At 36.4% G+C, this 20617-nt stretch overlaps 1 protein-coding gene across 1 annotated transcript; it reads left to right on the top strand.

Moving 5' to 3' along the window:
- The first annotated feature begins 543 nt into the window (after positions 1-543).
- On the top strand, positions 544-10036 carry LOC104588425 (diphosphomevalonate decarboxylase 1-like). Its single transcript, XM_010246357.3, has 11 exons — positions 544-1131; positions 2521-2753; positions 2861-3059; positions 4201-4264; positions 4473-4536; positions 4653-4733; positions 7637-7723; positions 8082-8239; positions 8388-8436; positions 9305-9429; positions 9537-10036. The coding sequence occupies exons 2-11, from the start codon at positions 2538-2540 to the stop codon at positions 9757-9759; spliced, it is 1266 nt and encodes a 421-aa protein (XP_010244659.1). The 5' UTR covers positions 544-1131; positions 2521-2537; the 3' UTR covers positions 9760-10036.
- Positions 10037-20617: the final 10581 nt, after the last annotated feature.

The following is a 20617-nucleotide window of genomic DNA, read 5'->3' as shown; positions in this document are numbered from 1 at the left end:
AAAACATCCCTATCGATTTGCTGAAATGATGACAGGAGTTGCCCGTTCAAACATGGAATCCTCTTTGGAGTACAAGGACGTCCAAGGTCCAATCAATAGAGCCCATTCGGTTGAAGCAACATCAATTGGGCCTATGAAGATGGCCCATTTCTTTAAGAAGAAACACTTGATGAGGCCCATATGTAGTAGTTCCTAAGCCCATCAGTGAAAAATCTCTCATCTCTAAAATAGTCTAAATAACTATTTTTCTTTTTCTTTTTCTTTGTACAAAAGAACTGTCAGGATCTATGCTCAAGCTCTTCTAAAAAGAAATGACAAGATGTAGTTCCTGAGCCCAACAGTGTTAACTCAGGAAGCTACTTTTGGGTTGACAAATTATGTTATTTTATTGGGCTTCACCACAAAAGGATTTGATGGGCATCAGTGGCAACGGAAAATGGACTCTATTTTCTTTGTCAAATCAATGTCCAATTGAAACTACAAATTGGTTGTAGTTCGGTAATTTTGCTATATAAATGAACCACTCACGAACCCGAGTCTCCCGTTGTATTTGTCTTGCTCTCGAGACTGTGGAGTCTGAGTCGAGACTTGCTGTTTCCTTCTTTCAATCCTTAGTTGATTAGAGATATATAGACCTCAAGTCATCATTTTTCTGCAATTACTCTCTGACATTCTGCTTTTTCTTCACCATTAATTTCAATTAGTTTAGAGATTTGGAACCTTGAACAATTGGGTTTTTGTTTCTTTTTCTTTTTATTTTCTCGTCTCTAAAACCGATTGGAATCCGTTTTTTCTCTTATTTATAATTTTTAATTTTCAAATCAGTAAATTATCATCTTTTACGGTCCGTTTGGTTGTCGAAAAAGAGATGAAATAATTATCTTTAAGGAATATTCTCTTTGTCTTTGTGATGTGTTTGTTTTGAAAAAAAATGGAATGAGGAGAGAAAATTTTGAGACGCGAGTTCCAAAAGCCTTTATATGCGAGGTCACACCAAAATGGTGCGACGCCACTGAGAAAGGGAATAAGTGAGAAAATTTTGTCGAGAGCACCATTCCGAGCGTCGTCTTCCTTCCACACGCCGTTCAACAGTCTTCTCGTCGGTGCCATCACCGGTGATTTCTTTCGCCGGTAAGTTCAGATTTGCAATCCTCTCACTGTCCTCTACCTCTTCCTGTTCGTCCAAACCAAACTCCATTGCCAGAAAACACCTGAACTGCCGTTCAAAGTGTTCATTTGAACGTTGGAGCTCTAGATCTGCTTCCGGCGTTTGCCTCGTCCGGCTTCCGACGTTTGTCTCGTCCACATAGGCTTCTTTTCATTTCAGGTTCAGAATCTTGATGTGGGATCTTGCCAGTTGGGCCCCCTTTTTCCAGCTTGGCTTGAAACCCAAAGTAGAGTCATGTATTTGGAATTGGATATATCAAATGCGTGTATTCAGGTCCTATTCCCAACTGGTTCTGGGATCATCTATGTTATCTTTGTTAAATGTTTCTTTTTAACAACTCTTCTAGCTCTCTCTGTAACTTGAAGACTTCTACTAAATGTTGATCAGGGTGTTTAAGATGCTCTACTTCTCCACAATTTTCATTTTCTCAGTAATTTTCTGATAAACCATACTAAATCTTCAAAGATTTCAAACTTTTCAGCTTGAGCTCCATTTTGGGACTCTATAGGAACCACTATACACTATGTGAAAATCATAGAAATGTACTTCTTCGTCACAGCTCTGAACCTTGTAGACAAAACCAAGAACTTGATTATCCAGCAAGAAAACAGAGAGAGAATAATCATGACAGCATTATATTTCATCAAGGATAACATCATCTTATTTTTCTTTAATAAAAAAGTCTACATTTGTCAATAATGTTATCTATATTTGTATCAGAGAGCAAGCCAAAGAGGGGCTGGGGCAGGGACTGGGAGGAGGGAGAATGTGGCATCATCAGTCTATTCCTCCTTGTAGCAACTGGGTTCTTCTTTTGAAGTGCAACTTCTATCAGGATCTTACTAAAACGTGCAGTTGTTAGAAGATAGCATCAATTTCATGGTTATATATAGGGAAACCAACCTCATATCTGAAATAACAAAAATATAGGGAACCATGAGAATGGTCTTGGACAAGGAAACCATGTTCAAACTTAGATGGATCCTACAATCGTGTAAAATTGTCTCAGCAATCAAACACTGGGAAACAAATTTGACAGAATAACTGGTCTTAGCAACCAAACATAAGTGACAGGATTGAAAAAAAAATTTTTCCCTTCTCATCACATCCTTTCTCATTCCATCTCATCCCATCCCATCCTTTCTCAGAAACCATTATTTTCTCTGTTTCTGATCGGAAAAAAACCTAGCCCAGCTTCTCCCTTTAAATTTGTTGAAATTCCAGCTTTCTGGTTTCATTTGATCATTATAAAACTACATTTCTCAGCTTAAGTAGGCGTTTTTTCGTAGTTGAAGAGACTTCTTCAGATTTTGTCTTGAAAGGAAAGAATCAATAAATATCTCTTTTTTCAGATTTCGGTGTGGTCCAAATGGCGAATGGATTGCAGAACTGGGTACTAATGGTGACTGCTCAGACTCCAACGAATATCGCGGTCATCAAGTACTGGGGGAAGAGGGATGAAACCCTAATTCTTCCTGTAAACGACAGCATCAGTGTAACGCTTGATCCAGAGCATCTTTGCACGACGACCACTGTTGCTGTTAGTCCCAGTTTCGAGAATGACAGGATGTGGCTCAATGGGAAGGTGTATTTCATGGATATCTCATTTGTTTGTCTGGTTGAGGTCTGATTTTTTATGCTTTTTAGTATTTGCTCACTCCAGGAAATTTTAACTTTTTCTGGTTAGTGTAGGAGATTTCCCTCTCTGGTGGTAGATTTCAAAACTGTCTGAGGGAAATCCGATGCCGTGCAAACAGCGTTGATGATGAGGACAAGGGGATCCACATTAAGAAAGAAGATTGGGACCGATTGCACGTACATATTGCTTCCTATAACAACTTTCCGACTGCCGCTGGATTGGCTTCTTCTGCTGCTGGTTTTGCTTGTCTTGGTAAAATTGCATGCAACCTTTGCTCTGTGGTGTTTTAAATTAAAAGTTGTACATCTTGTTTGGTGACTAGGAAAAAGTTTACAGGAGTAATAATTGTAGTTAAGAGTAGTTTATATTTATTGCAGCCAAAGAAAAAGGTAGTTTATATGTATTTCAGGAATGGGGGCTAGACGAATTCTGACTAGCATTGGTGTCTGATCTTGTTATTCTTTTAGATAGGAAAATGTAGGTTTATTGAGGAAATAGTTAGATAAAAGAACTGGATTCGGGGTTTGGAGTGATTTGATTGATATCTTCACTAAAGATGTAGGCTGGCAGAATTGTTACACATATGGGAAAGAGCTTACACCAAATGACGAGGATTTCCATGGAAGAACTGGGTTTGGGGTTTGAAGTGATCCGGTTGATACCTTCACTAAAGATGTAGGCTGGCAGAATTGTTACACATATGGGAAAGAGCTTACACCAAATGATGAGGATTTCTAGCCTGTAACAGGGTGTTTGACAATATGTATGACATTGTCTTTTAAACCAAAAGAATAATTGTTTTTCTTTTAAAGAAACAAGATCAAACGTATTGGTGAACAACCCTTAAATTGTTCAAATTAAGATAATGCAGTAGAATTGCCATTTTTTTTATCAATAGTAGAATTGCCATTATTATTCTCAAAATCTAAATCCTTTCAATTTCTTGTATTCAGTGGACAAGAAAGTTTCTACCTTTATAAAGAAGATAAGAAAAGATATAAGCAATCATGTGATGCCAAGGATGACTTAGCATGGTGACTATAGTTGCCATTTGGATTTATCATTCATGTTTATGATCTTTGGTCTATGACATCCATTTGCTTGTGCTATGCCAAAAATTTACCTAATATCAATGTCTCAATGACATTTGCAACATTGGGCCAATATCTATTCCTAGGATTTCAGAATGTGTGTTCACTAAACATATAATTCTGTTACTTTTTTTTTTTTTTTGCATCCTTGTCATGATGTCTTACTAATGTCCTGCCTAGGGCCTCCTTTATATCAGTTACCTTTTGTTGTACTGTGCAGCTTGAACTAAATGGTAATGTTTGGTCTATTTATTGAAACCATTTTACATGGTTATAATATGCTATTTTGTTCCCCTCTGCAGTCTTTTCCCTTGCAAAACTAATGAACCTAAAAGAAGATCAAGGAGCACTTTCTGCTATTGCAAGGTTTGTCTTTGTATCTTGAAATACATTTTTATACAAATCAATTGAACAAAGAATATCTTTGAGATGCTTGTCAATCTATCTGCATGATACTGGTATGATTGCCTTCGTGTTTCCTTGTTCCTACGTATTCATATTTATGGATTGATGTATTGCATATTGTTTGTTTGTAATACCTATATATAAAAACAACTTGTTCGTACATATACAGGCAAGGATCAGGCAGTGCTTGTCGTAGTCTGTATGGGGGATTTGTCAAGTGGGTGATGGGAAATGTAAGTTTGATTTATGAGTTTTTTTTTTTTTTGTGTGTGCTTTCTGTTAAAGAATATGTGCATGATATGTTCACTCAATATTCTCATTCTTTTTCTTTTATGTGTCAATTGTCAAGGATGATAATGGAAGTGACAGCATTGCTGTTCAACTTGCAAATGAGGCACATTGGGATGATCTTGTTATTATTATTGCAGTGGTATGCATCTATCTTACAATTTCTTCTGCCAATTAAATAGTTTACTAGTTGTTAGTTGTTACTTGGTACACAGTAATTTCTTCCCCAGATATATTGGGAATTTTTTTTTTCAATTTTCAACTATTTTTCTATTCCATTTTATATCAAAGTTAAATGATATCATTATTTTGTTTGCATATGATCTACACATCCTATTAAATTGTGTTTTAGACATTATGATTTACTTGAGTTCTTATTGATTATAAACTTGAAGTAAGCCAGCTTTTCTAGAATTATGAGTGCACTAATATCAAACAAATTCAGAAGGGGAGGGGGGGAACTGAACCACACCAGAGAACCATGTTCTTTAAACTCCAAACTACCTGCTCTTACTGGCACAACCTTTAGCAGAAACTGTCCTTATCCTACACAACCTGACTTGGTCTCCCTCTCTCTACTGATTCTAGTTCTTCACCTTCCTCTATTAATGAATATCCTTTGTCTTAAACATCAAAGAGTAAAGTTCATAAACAAATAAACATGATATTTGCACAAAAGGCTCTCCAGTGTAACATCAACCACCACTTGAAATTCATGAATAATTATTGGTTTTTGGTATCCTGAAAATAGAGTATATCAAATCTATCCTGCCATTGTCAATTGCCTCATCCATGTTTTGCAATTTCCTTGAGACAGAGTGGAAATTTCCCCATTTCCCAAATCCCAGGATGGAATCAAAAAATTCCAAATACGTCTCGAGATTTACCATATATCTAAAAAAGTTTCAATATATTAGTGAAAATTTCAAGTTATGTGAAAATATTCCAAGTTTCAAAAAAGGGAAAGTTTTATCAGTTTTGCCATAATCAATTGGAAACAACAATGAGGTATATACTATCTGTTTTTTTTTTTTTTTTTCCAGAATGTAAAGATCTTTTAAAAACTTAAGTAAAAATAATTAATTTAAAAACAACACCTATTTCTTGTAATTATACAACAGTATTGTAATCATACCAGTAACTAACATTTTTATATGATTATATGGCCAAACTATTGATGATCTTGAAGAACCTTCAGGGAAAGGAAGCAGGATATAAAAGTTATTTGGTTTTTAGGCTCCATTTGTTTCCCAAGTCAGACTCTGAGATGCCAACTGGATCCATGTCTGTTCTATGCATCACTGAAACAAACAAGAAAGAAAAAAGATACAAAATCACAGAATGTTTCCAAAGTATTTTCTTGAATATTTTCAACTATCAACAAATTTTCTTGAATATTTTCTTGTTGGCATCTTCTAGGTTGGGCTTGAAGCACTTGGACTCAATTGTTTCGTAGAAAAAAGCTCATTGCTCTTAAGTTATGTTACTGACCCCAACAGAGATGGTAGGGCCAGTTGAACTGGGCTTGGAATTCTGGGCTGGTCTTGCATAAGCATTTAAGCATTCAAACCCTTGCTTGTTGCTAGTGCATGATTAGAAATAAACATGGGAACTAGCTTTCTACTCTTTGGATCCAGCAAATGGAGGTTAAAGGTGAAGAATTTCTAGTGTAGCTTTACATTTTCTTCACTGGATATATCAAGCAATGGATTAGGCAATTGAGCTTAAACTGTTGCATGATAACACATTTATTTTCTTGCTGTTAGATTGTAATTGCTTATTTCCTCAAAATTATTGAGTCCATTAATGTGCAACAGCCTCAGGGTGTGAATGCTCAAGGGAGGAACAAGCAACAAAATGAATACCTAACATTTATAGACGAGCTTTAAAGATTTTTTCATCTTCTTGTATATACGTGTTCACCTTGTTTTTACATAAAGTGCATTCACTGTTTAAGTTAGCATTGACATTCTTTTTATATTTTTCATCTTTTTGAAGTCTTTGTTTTCTTTATTTTGACAGGTATTTCCAGAAAAATAATGAAGGTTTAAGTTTGTAAAGTTAGGTAGATATTGTAGCCTGCAAACCTTTGCCTTTCATTTGAATATAATTTCCATATATGGTTAGGGGTTCAAGTTGGTTATCCAACTTCAATAATTTACACATCATCACTTTTGGGCCTATTCAAATTTTAGCAAATGCTCATCTTGAGCCTGCCCAAATTGCAGCCCTAGATATGCCAATCAAGATTGATAAGATCGTCCTCTAAATGCCATTTACTATTTCTGGCAATCATAGGGGTGCTGTTTTATCAAAGATGGTGTGACATGCATTAGTTTCTTCATGTCTTGATTAACAGGCTTTGTACATGATATCATGTTCATCCAAGTTCAGTATTAAGGCATTCGCATTTTTTCTATTTGAGGGGTAGGATGGTGTTGTTTTGTCCAAATCATTGCTTTGTATTGGCTCAATAAAGATGACATGGCTACTATCTCTCAATTCCTTGTCTGCCATAGAAGCACATTTTATGTCTTTCAGCGTCATAGTTTCTGATGTAATAATGTTTCTATTTATGAATTCATGTTCGCTTACTAGTTGTTTCTTCATTTTGCATTTTGTGGTATTAACTTTGATAATCCTGAATGATAAGTCATGGTTCTTCTGAATGTGACTCACCTAATGGGTTATTAACTTGTTTAATTTATGGGGTGCCATATTGGTATCAGTTTTTTTTGTTTTTTGTTTTATGAAAATTCTTACATTTTACTTTTATGAACTTCTATTTGTATTGGGAAGTTGGGAATTTTGTCCGTCCTCCCTAGCTAATTTGTCCCTAGCATTATGTTTCTGACATGAAACTTTGTTATTCATCTAGACCAGATCTAATGGGTTCCATGAATCTGGCAATCATGATAGAACAACATTATCCTTCTATAGGAATTGTCTTCTCTATTTCGTTCACTGTATTGCATCTTTAATAGATCTCTTGTTCATTTTGCAAATTCATTGGATCTGTAACACTTTTTCTTTTTGTCATTCCAGGTAAGTTCACAGCAAAAGGAAACAAGTAGCACTACAGGAATGCGTGAGAGTGTTGAAACTAGTGCTCTTTTACATCATAGGGCACAGGTATTTATTTCATCAGTTGTATGTTAATCAATTGCTTCTTTGATGATGCTATAAAGCTATGCGCGAGAGTTTTGAAACTAGTGCTCTTTTACATCATAGGGCAAAGATATTTATTTCATCAATTGTATGTTAAGTATTTCAATTGCTTCTTTGACAAAAAAATATATCTTTAGCATTAGAAAGCTGTCTATATAATCATTTGAGAGTCATTATCATACTATAAGATTTTACAGCATCCATCATCCATGCCCTCTTATTTTTGAGGGGATTTCTTTACTATACAGTCTTCATTCTTTGTGGTTGAAGCCTGAAGGTAATTCTGAGTTGTGAGAATTCATTCTTTCTTTGATTGTGATAGGAAGTAGTCCCAAAGCGAATATTGCAAATGGAAGAAGCCATTAGAACACATGATTTTCCATCCTTTGCAAGATTAACTTGTGCTGACAGCAATCAGTTTCATGCTGTTTGCTTGGATACTTGCCCTCCCATATTCTACATGAATGATACATCCCACAGGCATGTAAACTTTTCTGTTATTCCTAATTCCATATCAAAATGATCACCAACTCTTTTTCCATTTTTTTATCAGTATTTGCTACTCTTTGGATTCATTTAGATTCCCTTAATATTTAAGGCCTAATATTGAGAAATTACTATATTTCAGGATTATAAGCTATGTGGAAAAATGGAATCGGTCTGCAGGAACACCACAGGTATGGTCTTTCCCGGTGCTCTATGGGAGTGATTATACATCTCTCAACAAATTAGACAAAACATTGAGGGGCAACTCATTATGACATTATGATTTTAAACGAGGAAACTTTAGGGGGTGTTCAACAACATGGTTGGTTTTGTTTTTGAAATAAAAAATAACTGCCACATCAGCAGAATTATGTATATATATTTTTTGCTGAGGCTGCAGTTATTTTTGTTTTCAAAAACAAAATCAACTATGTTGTTGAACACCCCCTTAGTGGTTGCTTTTAACAAATTTCTGTAGACCACCTGAGATGTAGGTGAAATTTATAGTTTAATTGTCTGCACTGCAAGGTGTGCAGGTATATTCTGTACTTCATCCTGTTGTTGTTCTTGATCCAAATCCTTCCATCCCTTTTTGATCATCCACACTATGAATGAGTCAAATCATCATCATCGTCCACTTGTGTCATTTTAATCTTTTAATCAGACATGTAGGGTGCTATTAATTTATTGTGTGAAGAGCTAGTACGAGTCACCCATGTTCATCAAAGCACATGGACAAACACAATCAGCAAGCAGTAGTCCTTTGATCATGGATTGCTCCCATTATCTGTCTTTAAATGGATTATCCATTTGTATCATTCCTATCTTAATTTTATATAGAAATTCAAGGCTTCTGATAAAACTTACCAGTTTAATTTTCCAAAGAAGTTGTACGCCTTACTACTTTCTCAGCTGTGATCTTCATACTGCTCTTTGGTCTACCAACATCTACACTTTCTTGGCAACCTCAAGTATTTAGATCTATCCAAAGTGGATCTTTTTTTGAGGTTGTTTGCAATAACAAATTGAAGTTGATTAACTTTTGGAACACTTTGACAGGTGGCTTATACCTTTGATGCGGGGCCCAATGCAGTTCTAATTGCACGTAATAGAGAGGTTGCTTCCCTTATGCTTCAGCGGCTGTTGTTTTATTTTCCCCCACCTCCCGCTACCGAACTCACTAGGTATGGCATTTACATATACTATGAATAAAGTCAAAAATCTTGTGGAAGATAGGTCATTACGATATTACTTGCTTGAGGATGATTGGTGTATTAAATTTCCTCGCCAGTTATGTACTTGGTGATAAATCAATACTAAAAGATGCCGGTCTTGAGATGAGGAAAGATGTTGAAGCTTTGTCACCACCTCCAGAAACCAAGGACAATATTCCTTCCCAAAAATATGCAGGTGATGTTAGTTATTTCATCTGCACAAGACCAGGGAGAGGTCCAGTGTTGCTAGCTGATGAAAGTCAAGCTCTTCTCCACCCTGAAACTGGGCTGCCGAAGTAAGTTATATGAAGAAAATAACTTGTGTTGTCATGTTTGAGTCGTCTTCTCATGGATTTGACAAAGATCCTAAGGCTCCTGCCGGGTTGCTGTTGGATACCAACATAAAATGCTTGCAATATTGAATTTTCTGTATTGTGATACTAGTCCTTGAAATGTAGTTTAGAATTTCTCCTTAATTCTGTCAAGATTCCGGTATCCATCTTAGTGAGGACAAAGTCAGAACCGTTTATGTCATCTTTTAGTGTTTTGAATTACAATTCAGAGTTTGAGAGCGTCAGTTCCTGTTTTGTGCTCATTTCATTTATGGACAGGGTGTTTTTCTTGATTTTTCCATATTTTGAGGAATTAGAAAATAAAACCCACTATTTATTTTCTATTATGCCCCAAATATTTTAAAATGTTCCGGATCATTAATAGCAGCTCCTTACAATTAGTATTAATAAGTACTAGAACCATCTAAGGGTAATCTTAGTACATGGTCTGGGAAGACCATCTTTGTTGTGATTTTTTTTTTTATCAATAACACTTTCATTAAATCATTAGTAGAAAAATTTACAAGTGGAAGACAAACACACTTATCTTCCAAGAGCCACAAAGAGCCTCAAGAAAGGAAGAAAGAAAAAAAAGACACTAAATTTACAGTTTAGCCCAAAACAGTGAATCCCTTTTTGCCCCTTGTTTAGTTAAATCGTCAGGTAGGGAATTAGCCGATCTTTTAATCCAACATGTCTTAACTTCCATCTCCTGCACTAACCACTTGAATTTCCTCCTCTCATTATTGTACTTCCATAAACCATTTTGATATTTAGTTAGTCACCCTATCACCACCTCTGAATCCCCTTCAATTTTGATTTTTTTGATGTTCAACTCCTTAGCTTTCCAAACTCCTTCTATAACTGTAAATATCTCAACTCTAAGGGAATCACCCACTCCAATTGGGCTTGAGAACATGGCAGAGATGACCCCATTTTCATCCCTAAAAACACCCCCAATCCTTGATTGTCCCGGATTTCCCCTACTACACCTATCAAAGTTTAATTTCAAGAATCCACTAGGTGGGGGGTCCAAGCCACATTCATTATTGACTTGGTCTGTGTGCAATTTGCAATCTCACCCCACTTCCTCAACATGTCATCCACAATGTAATCTGTGAATAGTTTCAAAGATTTCAGCCACTGTACCGCCCTAATATGTATGATAGCCCTCAGATCTGCTGCTCCTCTCTGAGTTTATGAGAATATCTTGGAGTTTCTTTCTTCCCATAGTGTCCAATATACTACAACCCTTAGTCCTCTCCACGTTGTCCTTCCCCTTTTTATCCGTCACCTGAAAAATAAAGGGGAGAAAAGGCCCTGCAAGTTTGATGGTGGATTCTAGCTGCATCCAAATAAGGAGAAAGCCCAATCCCAAAATGACATCGTAAAGTGGCAAGACACTAGTAGGTGAAACCAATCTTCCCATCCGCTTTACTCAGAACACACCACTGAGGTGACAAACAAGTATTGGGTCTCTTCTTTTGGAGTAGATCACCAGCGTTGATTTTTTCCAGATAGGCTTCCCAACAAAAACTACCAACCCTAAGAGGTATTGATTTGCATCAAACCTCACCAACAGGGAAAGGGGGGAAGGTAAGACTGGTGGACTGACTTAAGACTTTGAAGAACGAAGCACAAGAGAAAGTGCCATTGGGGGTAGGTGTCCAAATTCTAGAATCCGCCCTAGTGGGGTCTAAGAAAACATTATCAAGAAGTGCAATACGGCTCGAAATATTGTCGAAGTCTGAGTCCCTCAAATCCCTTCTTAGACCCAAGTTCCACCCAATCCCAGAAGTGGAAGAGAACGGGGTGGTGAAAGACGAGATCGGCTCATAAATTAGAAAGAGTATACAAAGACGGAAACTGATCCTTTAGAGGGGCACTCCCCACTCAGGTTTGTTCCCAAAATTTTATGGAGTTACCGGAATTCAAGTCATACCTGATATTAGAGGAGAAAACTGGTAACAGGTCATGAATGGCTTTCAAAGGAGAATTGCTTGTGGTCCTAGATCTGATTCTAGCGTCCCATCTATTGTGCTCCAGCCCATGTATACTTGCCATTATTCTAGCCCATAGTTTCTCCTTTTCCATAGGGAACCTCCACAACTACTTCCTCAACAGAGTCATATTCCTTCTCCTAATACTCCCAAGCCCCAAACCACCACAAGACTTACTCCTACACACTATCTCCCAACTAACTTTACGATCCCTCTTCTCCTCTCCCAACTCCCATAGGAAATCTCTCATTAGCTTCTCTAATCTGTTAGCAATCTTCACTGGGATTTTAAACACAGATAGGAAAAAGATGGGTAAGTTAGGAAGCGTGGCCTTAATTAGTGTAATTCTCCCACTAAGAGAGATGTAGTTCTTTTTCCAGGGTATCAGTCTTTTTTCAAACCTTTCCACCACCGAGTTCCAAAAGCTCTCTCATAGGATTATCACCTAATGGCAACCATAAGTAGTTCAAAGGCCACCCCGAAACTTCACACCCCAGCACTTCAGCACTCTCCTTGATCTCTCCCTCCTCCAAATTCACCCCCACTATACAGCTTTTCCCAAGGTTAACCTTCAAGTTGGACATTTGCTCAAACAATTGTATCACCGACTTCAAGTTCCTGATAAAGCTCACATTACCGCCTTCACAAAACAGAATCGTGTCATCAACAAACTGTAAGTGAGTGAGGGGGGTTTCCACCCTCCCAACTCTCCAGCCTCTATGAGCCCCCTAGAATTTGCTCTGTGAATCAGTTTCCCCAAAACCTCCGCGATTAGAATGAACAAGAAAGGAGAAAGGGGGTTTCCACCTCTGCTGTGATTTCTCTCCTTGCAATTAGCTTTGTTTTGGGCACAACAAAAGGTGCACTAGTATTATAACTTTAGATTTCTAATGCGGATAAATTCTTAGTATGGTTGTCCATTGAGGAATTTGGAATGCATAATTAAGCAAAAACAAATCTGCATGCAAAGCTCACTCCATTATTTCCTTCTCTTGGTGATAAACGAAGCAGTTTTAGAAGAAAAATCTATAGGTTGTTCTGTAAATTCCAGCTGATATCAGGCTATTGGCCATATGACAGGGAGCTCTTCCTAATCCAAGTGTCCTTGTGATCATATCGGAGAAACCACTTTTAGGTTTTAAGTCCAAACAAATGCCCACACTATCACCGACCTCATGATATTGGATCCAGGGTAAACTTTCTGAAACATATTGCTGCAACTTAAAGTGTATGGGCCTATCTTCTAACCTTACCAAATGTGAACAGATCATTGTCAGGGAATGGAGATCCATCGGACCAAACTCCCAAGTCCCATAACCAATTATATAGTTTTGATGCAGTGAATCATAAGCACCTTACTGTTGTACATTTTCCTGCAAATTTGACATTACTTGTCTTCAAAGATGTTTAATCCAAAGAGGACGGCTGAAATTGGAATTATTATATGACAAAATCTATGGTACCATGCAGTAGGGGTGTTCACATTATTTGTCAAACTAATCAAACCGACCAAAGTGGCCCGGCCCAACCCAAGTTGGTCAGTTTTACAAAACCGCTAGTCGGTTTTGATTTGTGTGGGAAAATAAATTGAAAATTCGCTTTTGGTAACCGAATTGATCCTATATGTTTAAGTAATTATTAATTAGTCTCTACCCTATTATATGTTAGGGTAAAATACAAAAACCTCTCAAGTTTTTGACAATAATAAAAATCTCCTCTCTAGTTTACCTTTAGCAAAATCCTCCCTTCTACTTTAAAAAAAGTGATAAAAACCTCCTATCCTTTAATGAACCTAACGGAAACCAAGGAAAACTACATTTTTATCCTCATACCACACCTAAGCAATTTGCAAAATATCAATTTTACCCTTACTCGAAAAACTCACTATCCTCTCTTGAGAAAAACAATCGAACCCTAACCCTAACCGTTGCAAGCAGACAGTGCTCGGAATATTCCACTTCTCAGAATATTCCGGTGACAATTCTTCACTGGATGATGGCTAGTTTCATCTTGTTGGCCGATTTCTTCACCAAAGTTTGTTTTCTTCACGAGAGTTCCTTTTCTTCACCGGACATCTGTGGCTTTCCAAACATTTCTATGACTATTCTTCACCGGACGACATTTGTGTTTTCCATAACAGGTTTATTTTTTGAATCTATGCAGCATGTGTCTATTCAAGTGTTCCATAAACAGGTTCATTTTTTGAATCTGTGCAACATGTGTTTGTTCAGGTGTTCCATAACAGGTTTTGTACATGGATTTCCATTGGTCTCACAAATAATAGGGTCAAGTCCAACTGCTTTACCAGATGATGTAAATGAGATATGTCGGGTGTTGAGTGATTTCCGTTGCATTCATCATGACCTTGAATCTGCACTTGAACGTTTCTCAAGCAAGATTTCTGCTAATTTGGTTGAACGGGTGTTGAAAAGGTGTAAAAATCTAGGGATTTCTGCTCACAGGTTCTTTCTCTGGGCCCGAAAGTTGTTGGGTTTCAGTCATAGCAAGGAAAGCTACCATATTCTAGTAGATATCCTTGGCTATAGCAAGCAATTCCCTCTGATATGGGATTTTCTTTCTGAGATGAAAGATAGTGGGGATTATGAAATCAGGCATTTTGGTCAATAAAAATTAATTCTATGGCCAACAGAGCACAATCTTTGCTTAGTATTCGGAATCAGCTAGAATGGATTTTCATTCCCAAGGAGGAAATGGGAATGGCCCATTCCGATTCTAAACCCCATTTTTACGAACCAAACAGATCTTTAATTCTTAACTTTTAATTACATTTGGATTGAAGACCTCATTGCTGATATGAATTCTTAGGATCCGAACATGGAGTTAATTGAGCAGTTGACCTATTTTTTTAATAAATAAAAACAATTTATTAAAGAGAAAAAGAAAACGATTACAATAGATTCCTAGAGGGAGGGACCTGGAATAGAAGCTACATAATGCAACTCAAAATAAGGACTGAAATCAACAAATAAACGTGAGACGAGCTTATTAGAACAACCCAAAAACAAAGACGTTGAAAAAACTGAGCAACAACGATAACAATTCTGTTTCCCTGAGCAATCTAGCTCTCAAACACAAAGCCCTCACATCTAGGCATGCCAAACTCAGGAGAAATAGCCTCTGTCCATGTGTGAAGCTATCTTGACACTCGACCTCTCCCTCATTGAGACATCTATGTAAAAATCTACCAATATCCTCAGTTTTTTGCTACCAGGGGGTCCCTAACTTGAGCTCATCGTCCACTACTTCAAGAGAAAAATTGCTCTTTAACTCTTCTCGAAGACTGTTCTCTCTCTCTCTCTCTCTCTCTCTCTCTGGATTGAGCCAATTAAGAAACCAAGAACAGAGATATGGAAGATAGGATTGTGTGACCGAACCAAGAACAGAGATGAAACGGTTTTACATTTTTTCCCATGCGACGCTATAAGAAGTTAAGCGACTCTTACCTAAATCCGACAAAACTTTTTGGCTTTGCAGTTCCTTGGTTTTGCTGCTGACCAAGAAATCCTTCTTCTAGGTTCACTATTCTTCTTCCTGGTTCGTTCTCCAGTTGCCCTCTTCCTTTGTTCCTTCCTTACCCATTCTTCAGGATAATAAGAAAATACAAAGGGTATTTTAGTAAATAGATGTACAGAATAACTCGTACAGGGTTAAAATGGGTATTTAAAAAAATAGTATTGATTTAACGATTTCTGTTAGATTCATTAACGGAAGGGAGGTTTTTGTTGCTTTTTTTGAAAGTAGAAGGGAGGATTTTGTTAAAGGCAAACTAAAGGGGAGGTTTTTGTATTTTACCCTAAATGTTAATATATTTTATTTTTGAAAAAATAAATTGGTTATTTATGATAAAAACTAGAAATGCAAAACCAATACAAATATAATGCAATGATATAATATTTAATTTAGTTTTGTATATATATATTGACAAAAAAATTGGTTTTGCATAAAAAATTAATTGGTTTAAATATTTCTTTTTTAGTTTTGCATAAAGATTAAAAAGAAATAAACTTAAATATAAATAGATATTTCAGCTTAAAATATATATAAAAATCGACTAAACTGATAAACCGACCCTTCATGTTTGGGTCAGTTTTGTTTCAAGGCTGGTCGATTTCAATTTAGTCAATAAATAAACTAACTAGGCCTTGAAGAAAATGACTCAAACCAGTCCAACCCGACTTGTGAACACCCCTACTATGTAGCATTGGTTGAATGTGATGGGAAGTACACCTTGTTAAATACAACCAATATTAATGAATACACCGTATTAACTCTTATTATATCAGTGAAAGCTTTGTTACTAATAAGATGCTACCAATAAAGCTTATAGCTTCCAAAATGATTTATATCCGCACATCTCAAACATTTTTAATACTTATATGTTGTCACTGATGGAATGGTACTTTTGTGATAGAAATCATGTTTGAGATGTGCACTTAGGCTGCATTTAGCATTCCTTGTTTTAAGGATTTAACTCCTTTTTGTAGTTAAAAACTTAGTATTTAAAAAAATATATATGGCCATTTTATGCGGTGTTTGGCATTGATGTCGTTTTTCGAGTGCTGACACAAATTTCGTGTATTTTGATTAACACAAAATATGGAAATAAATTACAAAAATAAAATTGTAATAAATAAAATACAATGGAATTGAACTCTCTTTGATTTTTACTCGATGACGTGAGCAACTTTTGATTAATAGTCGAATTTGGTGAAGACAAAGGGTTGTTGGCATGTTTCTCATATTTCTTAAGGTGTTGATGTAGATTTCTTTGAATTTGATACTTTTGAAGAATTGATGTAGATTTCTTCACTCTAGGATTCATGCTTGATTGACTATAAAGGATGCTTCTCTAAGAATGACCCTTTTGTAGTGGCTTGATCTTCTTTGGAGAACTTGAATCTAAGTGTGTTTTAGAAAACTAAGAATCTTTTTCATTCTTTCTTCTCTCTTGATCTTGAAATTGATGGAGTTTGCAGGAGCTTGTGGTTGCTTGCAATCCTCGATGTTGGTTTATGAGAGCTTCTTGCAATGCAAGCATGTGAAAAAAAAGGGGAACCTCTTTCTTCCTAGGCAAGGCTATTTATAGCCAATGATGAAGACTGCCACTTCAACCCACTTTGCTAACCAATCCCATGTGAGTGTGTATTAGGTTAGGCTTAACTTCCATACATGCACCATTATGTAGGAGTTTAATTTTGCCAATGGGACCACTCTATTATAATAGGACATGGGCCCAATTTGACTTGGTACATTTGGATCCTTGGGCCACTAAGTGATATTTATATAGACTTGGGCCTTGGTCTCATAGAGGCCCATATTAATTTGTAAAGACTACCATATAAATTAAATCCACTTATTTGGCTTAAAAATTCACATGAGGTGACAGAGCTCCATATGGTGCCAATGTCCTCGATGATATTGATTTCAATGTTGGATGGGAACTTGAGTTGAATGTTTGTGGAGATCTTGTTCAGATTGTGGGTGTTGAGAAGATACCCGACTTGCATGACATGCAGTTGACCATAGTTCATTAAACTGAAAATTTCCAAGTCGTGCGACACGTACCAATTTGTTTGGCACGGAAGTTCACATATGTGGATAGATACATTCTTTCATGCTATGCTTTGTGGAGTAAGATGGATTGCCGACATGCAAATCTTGAATGTTTCTAGTAGCTGAGCCAATCCGTCATGGGAGTCTCGTATGAGTTTGTTCTTAAAGGAGTCCCATAGGTTGCTGAATTCCCAAGTACAACACAAATACTATTTAAAAAAAATAATATGCAACCTTCTATGGGGTTTTGACATTGCTATGGTAATTCTCTATTTCTTTTCAATTCTTAAAGCAACACTTAGTTATTTTGTTTCCTTCCTCCATAGCAGAAAAAGAATGGTGGGATCATGGTATCATCTAATTAATTAAAACCACTTCTTCATGATATCAGATCACGCTTTGAAAATCAGGAAAGTGTGGTCTAAAGAAATGCCAAATTCAATGTTTTCTCAGAAAACAACCCATTGCTGCCAGCGGTGCAATGATAAGGCATCATCTTGGACGTTGGATAATATGACCAATGCTAAATATTAATACTTTATCAGTTTATATAAATTATTAAAATATTTAAAATATTGATATGCACAATACAAAAAAAAGTTGCACATTGTGCGAAGAAGAAATATTATATATTTTTCTAACTTTTCAGTATGATAATTCGCAAAGAGATAATTGAGGATGGGAATTAACATTTGGAACCATTTATCGTACCCAAGAATCTCGATACCAATACAATAATCACGATATAATGCGATAAATATTGATACTTAAAATATTTCCGCCATGTCCCCAACTCCCCATAACCCATATGCATATGCAAAGCTTGTCAGATACCCATCGATACATTTATTAATCCCCAAACTGCATGGACAATCGAAAATTATAGAAGGATAAAATGGTGGCGCTCTTCTGTTGACAATGTGCATATGAAATAGGGGGTTTGATTTCTATTTGGAAAATCAATTTCTTGTTCAATGGAAGCATCCACCATTGATTATTGCCGAGAGAAAACATGGGCATTCCAGGCGTACTACCACAATTTTTTGTCCAGTTCCATCACGCCGATCAGGATGTTAATAAATCGAAGATTGGATAACCCACATTTCAATTGGTCCCCGTTCACTTACATGGTTAATCAACTTACAACCATCGACCACCAAATTCTTAACAATATCCCAAACTCTGACCCAATCTTACCAACTCAGCCTGGAGGTGGTATACTGGTATAACAGACTTCCAAACAGATCTGAGAAGCAAGATCCAACCTGATATTCTAAATTAGGGGGTTCAATCCAATCCAAAGCAGTAAGACCTGGATTGACTACAGATTGAATCATCCAATCCAGTGCAATGGGGACTAGGGGGTAGGTAACACCTGATACGTTCAAAAACCATCTGGTTTGAAAAGAATTGGTTCTTAAAACAAAATGCAAAAAAAATAATAATAATAATAATAATAATAACATCTGTGGTTGTATATGTGTTCTTTATTTCCAAAACCAAAACCGGAAACATCTTCTTGAGTTTCTGGTTTGGAAAACATGTTTTCATCTGATAATCTGTTATCATGTCTAATAAATCATATGATCTTTGCAGTCAAAAATTTATTTTTAAAAACAGTTGAAGAACGTTTTCTTTTTTTTTTTTTGCTGACGTGGTGGTTTTAAAAACAAATAAAAACAAGAACATTCATGTTGTAAAACACTCCTTGAAAGTTCTTGCAGTGTAAGAGTTTGTTTGAGCAGGGGAAAATGGGCAGGAAGATTTTTGAATTGTTTGTTTCAGAATGTTCTTACAGTCTCAGGAGTATCTCATCTTTCCCTGTATGAGAAACCAGAAGAGATAACATATTTAATTGACAAAGATAAAGCACCACATCAGCCACCAGATTGATGCCTCCTTGACATGACAAATATTACACAGTAAACCTGTTAGCCTGTAGATTCAATCCCTCTCAATCATATCTTCAAGCATATCTCATGCCCTTCTCAATCATTTCTGTGATCAAGAATAATACTATAACAATTGCTTCTAGCATATACTAAATGCTTCAATTAACAATTCCCTCAAGCATGTATAATGCTTAATCCCATCACAGAATTAGAACATGTGAAAAAATCCATATAACATGCCGAAGTCAAAGTGTTAAGTCTTTGTCCCTCCAGAACTCTAGTATCTCAAACATGAAATGGAAGCATTTGGGTTCAAATAACATAGAAAAAGAGAGAATATAAAATTTTTGGAAAGAGGTTAGAATAAAGAACATGAAAGCAATTTTTGGGAGGAGAGAGAGAGAGTTGGATTGGGAAAAATTTGATTTGTTTGACAAGAGAACAGGTCATATTCTAAAGTCCAAATTCAATCTGATTTAGCTTCAAAGGATATCCATCTCAATTAACCAGAATGGGTTGGAACTATATCTGCCATTGATGGACCCACTTGTCCATATTGAGCATATGTCTGAGAAACCAATACCAATCATATACGAGTCTCACTCAATGTTATCTATTCAAAGAGTATGTATAAAATATTGGTTTTCTAATCTCTATTGATCCATTTCTTAAGATAACCTTTTATTGTTAGCACCTTCAATAGATAACACCATCTGCAATATTGAAGCAATGCCACTTTCACTCACTCCGCCCCACTACAAAGCCTTCCACTGAACCTCCCATTGCTGCTTACTTCACCACATCTTGTTCAAGGCTCTATAACACAAATGAACAAGAATGGAGAAAGTGGGTCCCCTTTTCTAATTCTCTAGAACGTTTGATGCTTCCAGTTGCTGCCACATTCATCAAAACTGAAAAAAGGGGAGTGGAGATGCACACCTTTATCCATCCTCCATTTAGAGCCAAAATTCATTCTCCTCAAGATATAGTCAAGAAACTACCAATTCACATGGTTGTATGCCTTCTCTAATTCAATTTTGCATAACAACACGTTCCTTCCACTTTTATGTATAGCATCAATCATCTTATTTGCTACCAACACCCCATCAACCATCGGCCTACTGTCCACAAAAGCCCCTTTATTGTCTGAGATTTTTTCACTCAATACATTCTTTAGTCTCTTAGCTAAAACTTTGGCTACAATCTTATAAGGCTTATAGGCCTGAAGTCTTTCAATTCCATTGCCCCTTTCTTCTTTGGAATCACATATTCACATTGATGAATGTATAATTTAAGCTTCTCTCTAAGGCTGCAGAAGAATGAAATGCTTCAAACAACTTTAGTAGATTCCTTTTATAAA

Source organism: Nelumbo nucifera, chromosome 6 (assembly GCF_055504915.1).
Source record: "Nelumbo nucifera cultivar China Antique chromosome 6, China Antique-T2T, whole genome shotgun sequence".
In the NCBI taxonomy this organism is placed as follows: Eukaryota; Viridiplantae; Streptophyta; class Magnoliopsida; order Proteales; family Nelumbonaceae; genus Nelumbo; species Nelumbo nucifera.
Note: the sequence above shows the minus strand (reverse complement) of the source record. Positions and strands in the feature narration are given on the sequence as shown.

What these genes read in the sequence shown, in the direction of transcription:
- LOC104588425 (XM_010246357.3), top strand. Translation starts at nt 2,538, where the DNA reads ATGGCGAATGGATTGCAGAACTGGGTACTAATGGTGACTGCTCAGACT. An exon ending in ATGAATGATACATCCCACAG is followed by an intron (nt 8,240 to 8,387) that starts GCATGTAAACTT and finishes ACTATATTTCAG; the next exon opens with GATTATAAGCTATGTGGAAA. An exon ending in GGTCTGCAGGAACACCACAG is followed by an intron (nt 8,437 to 9,304) that starts GTATGGTCTTTC and finishes ACACTTTGACAG; the next exon opens with GTGGCTTATACCTTTGATGC.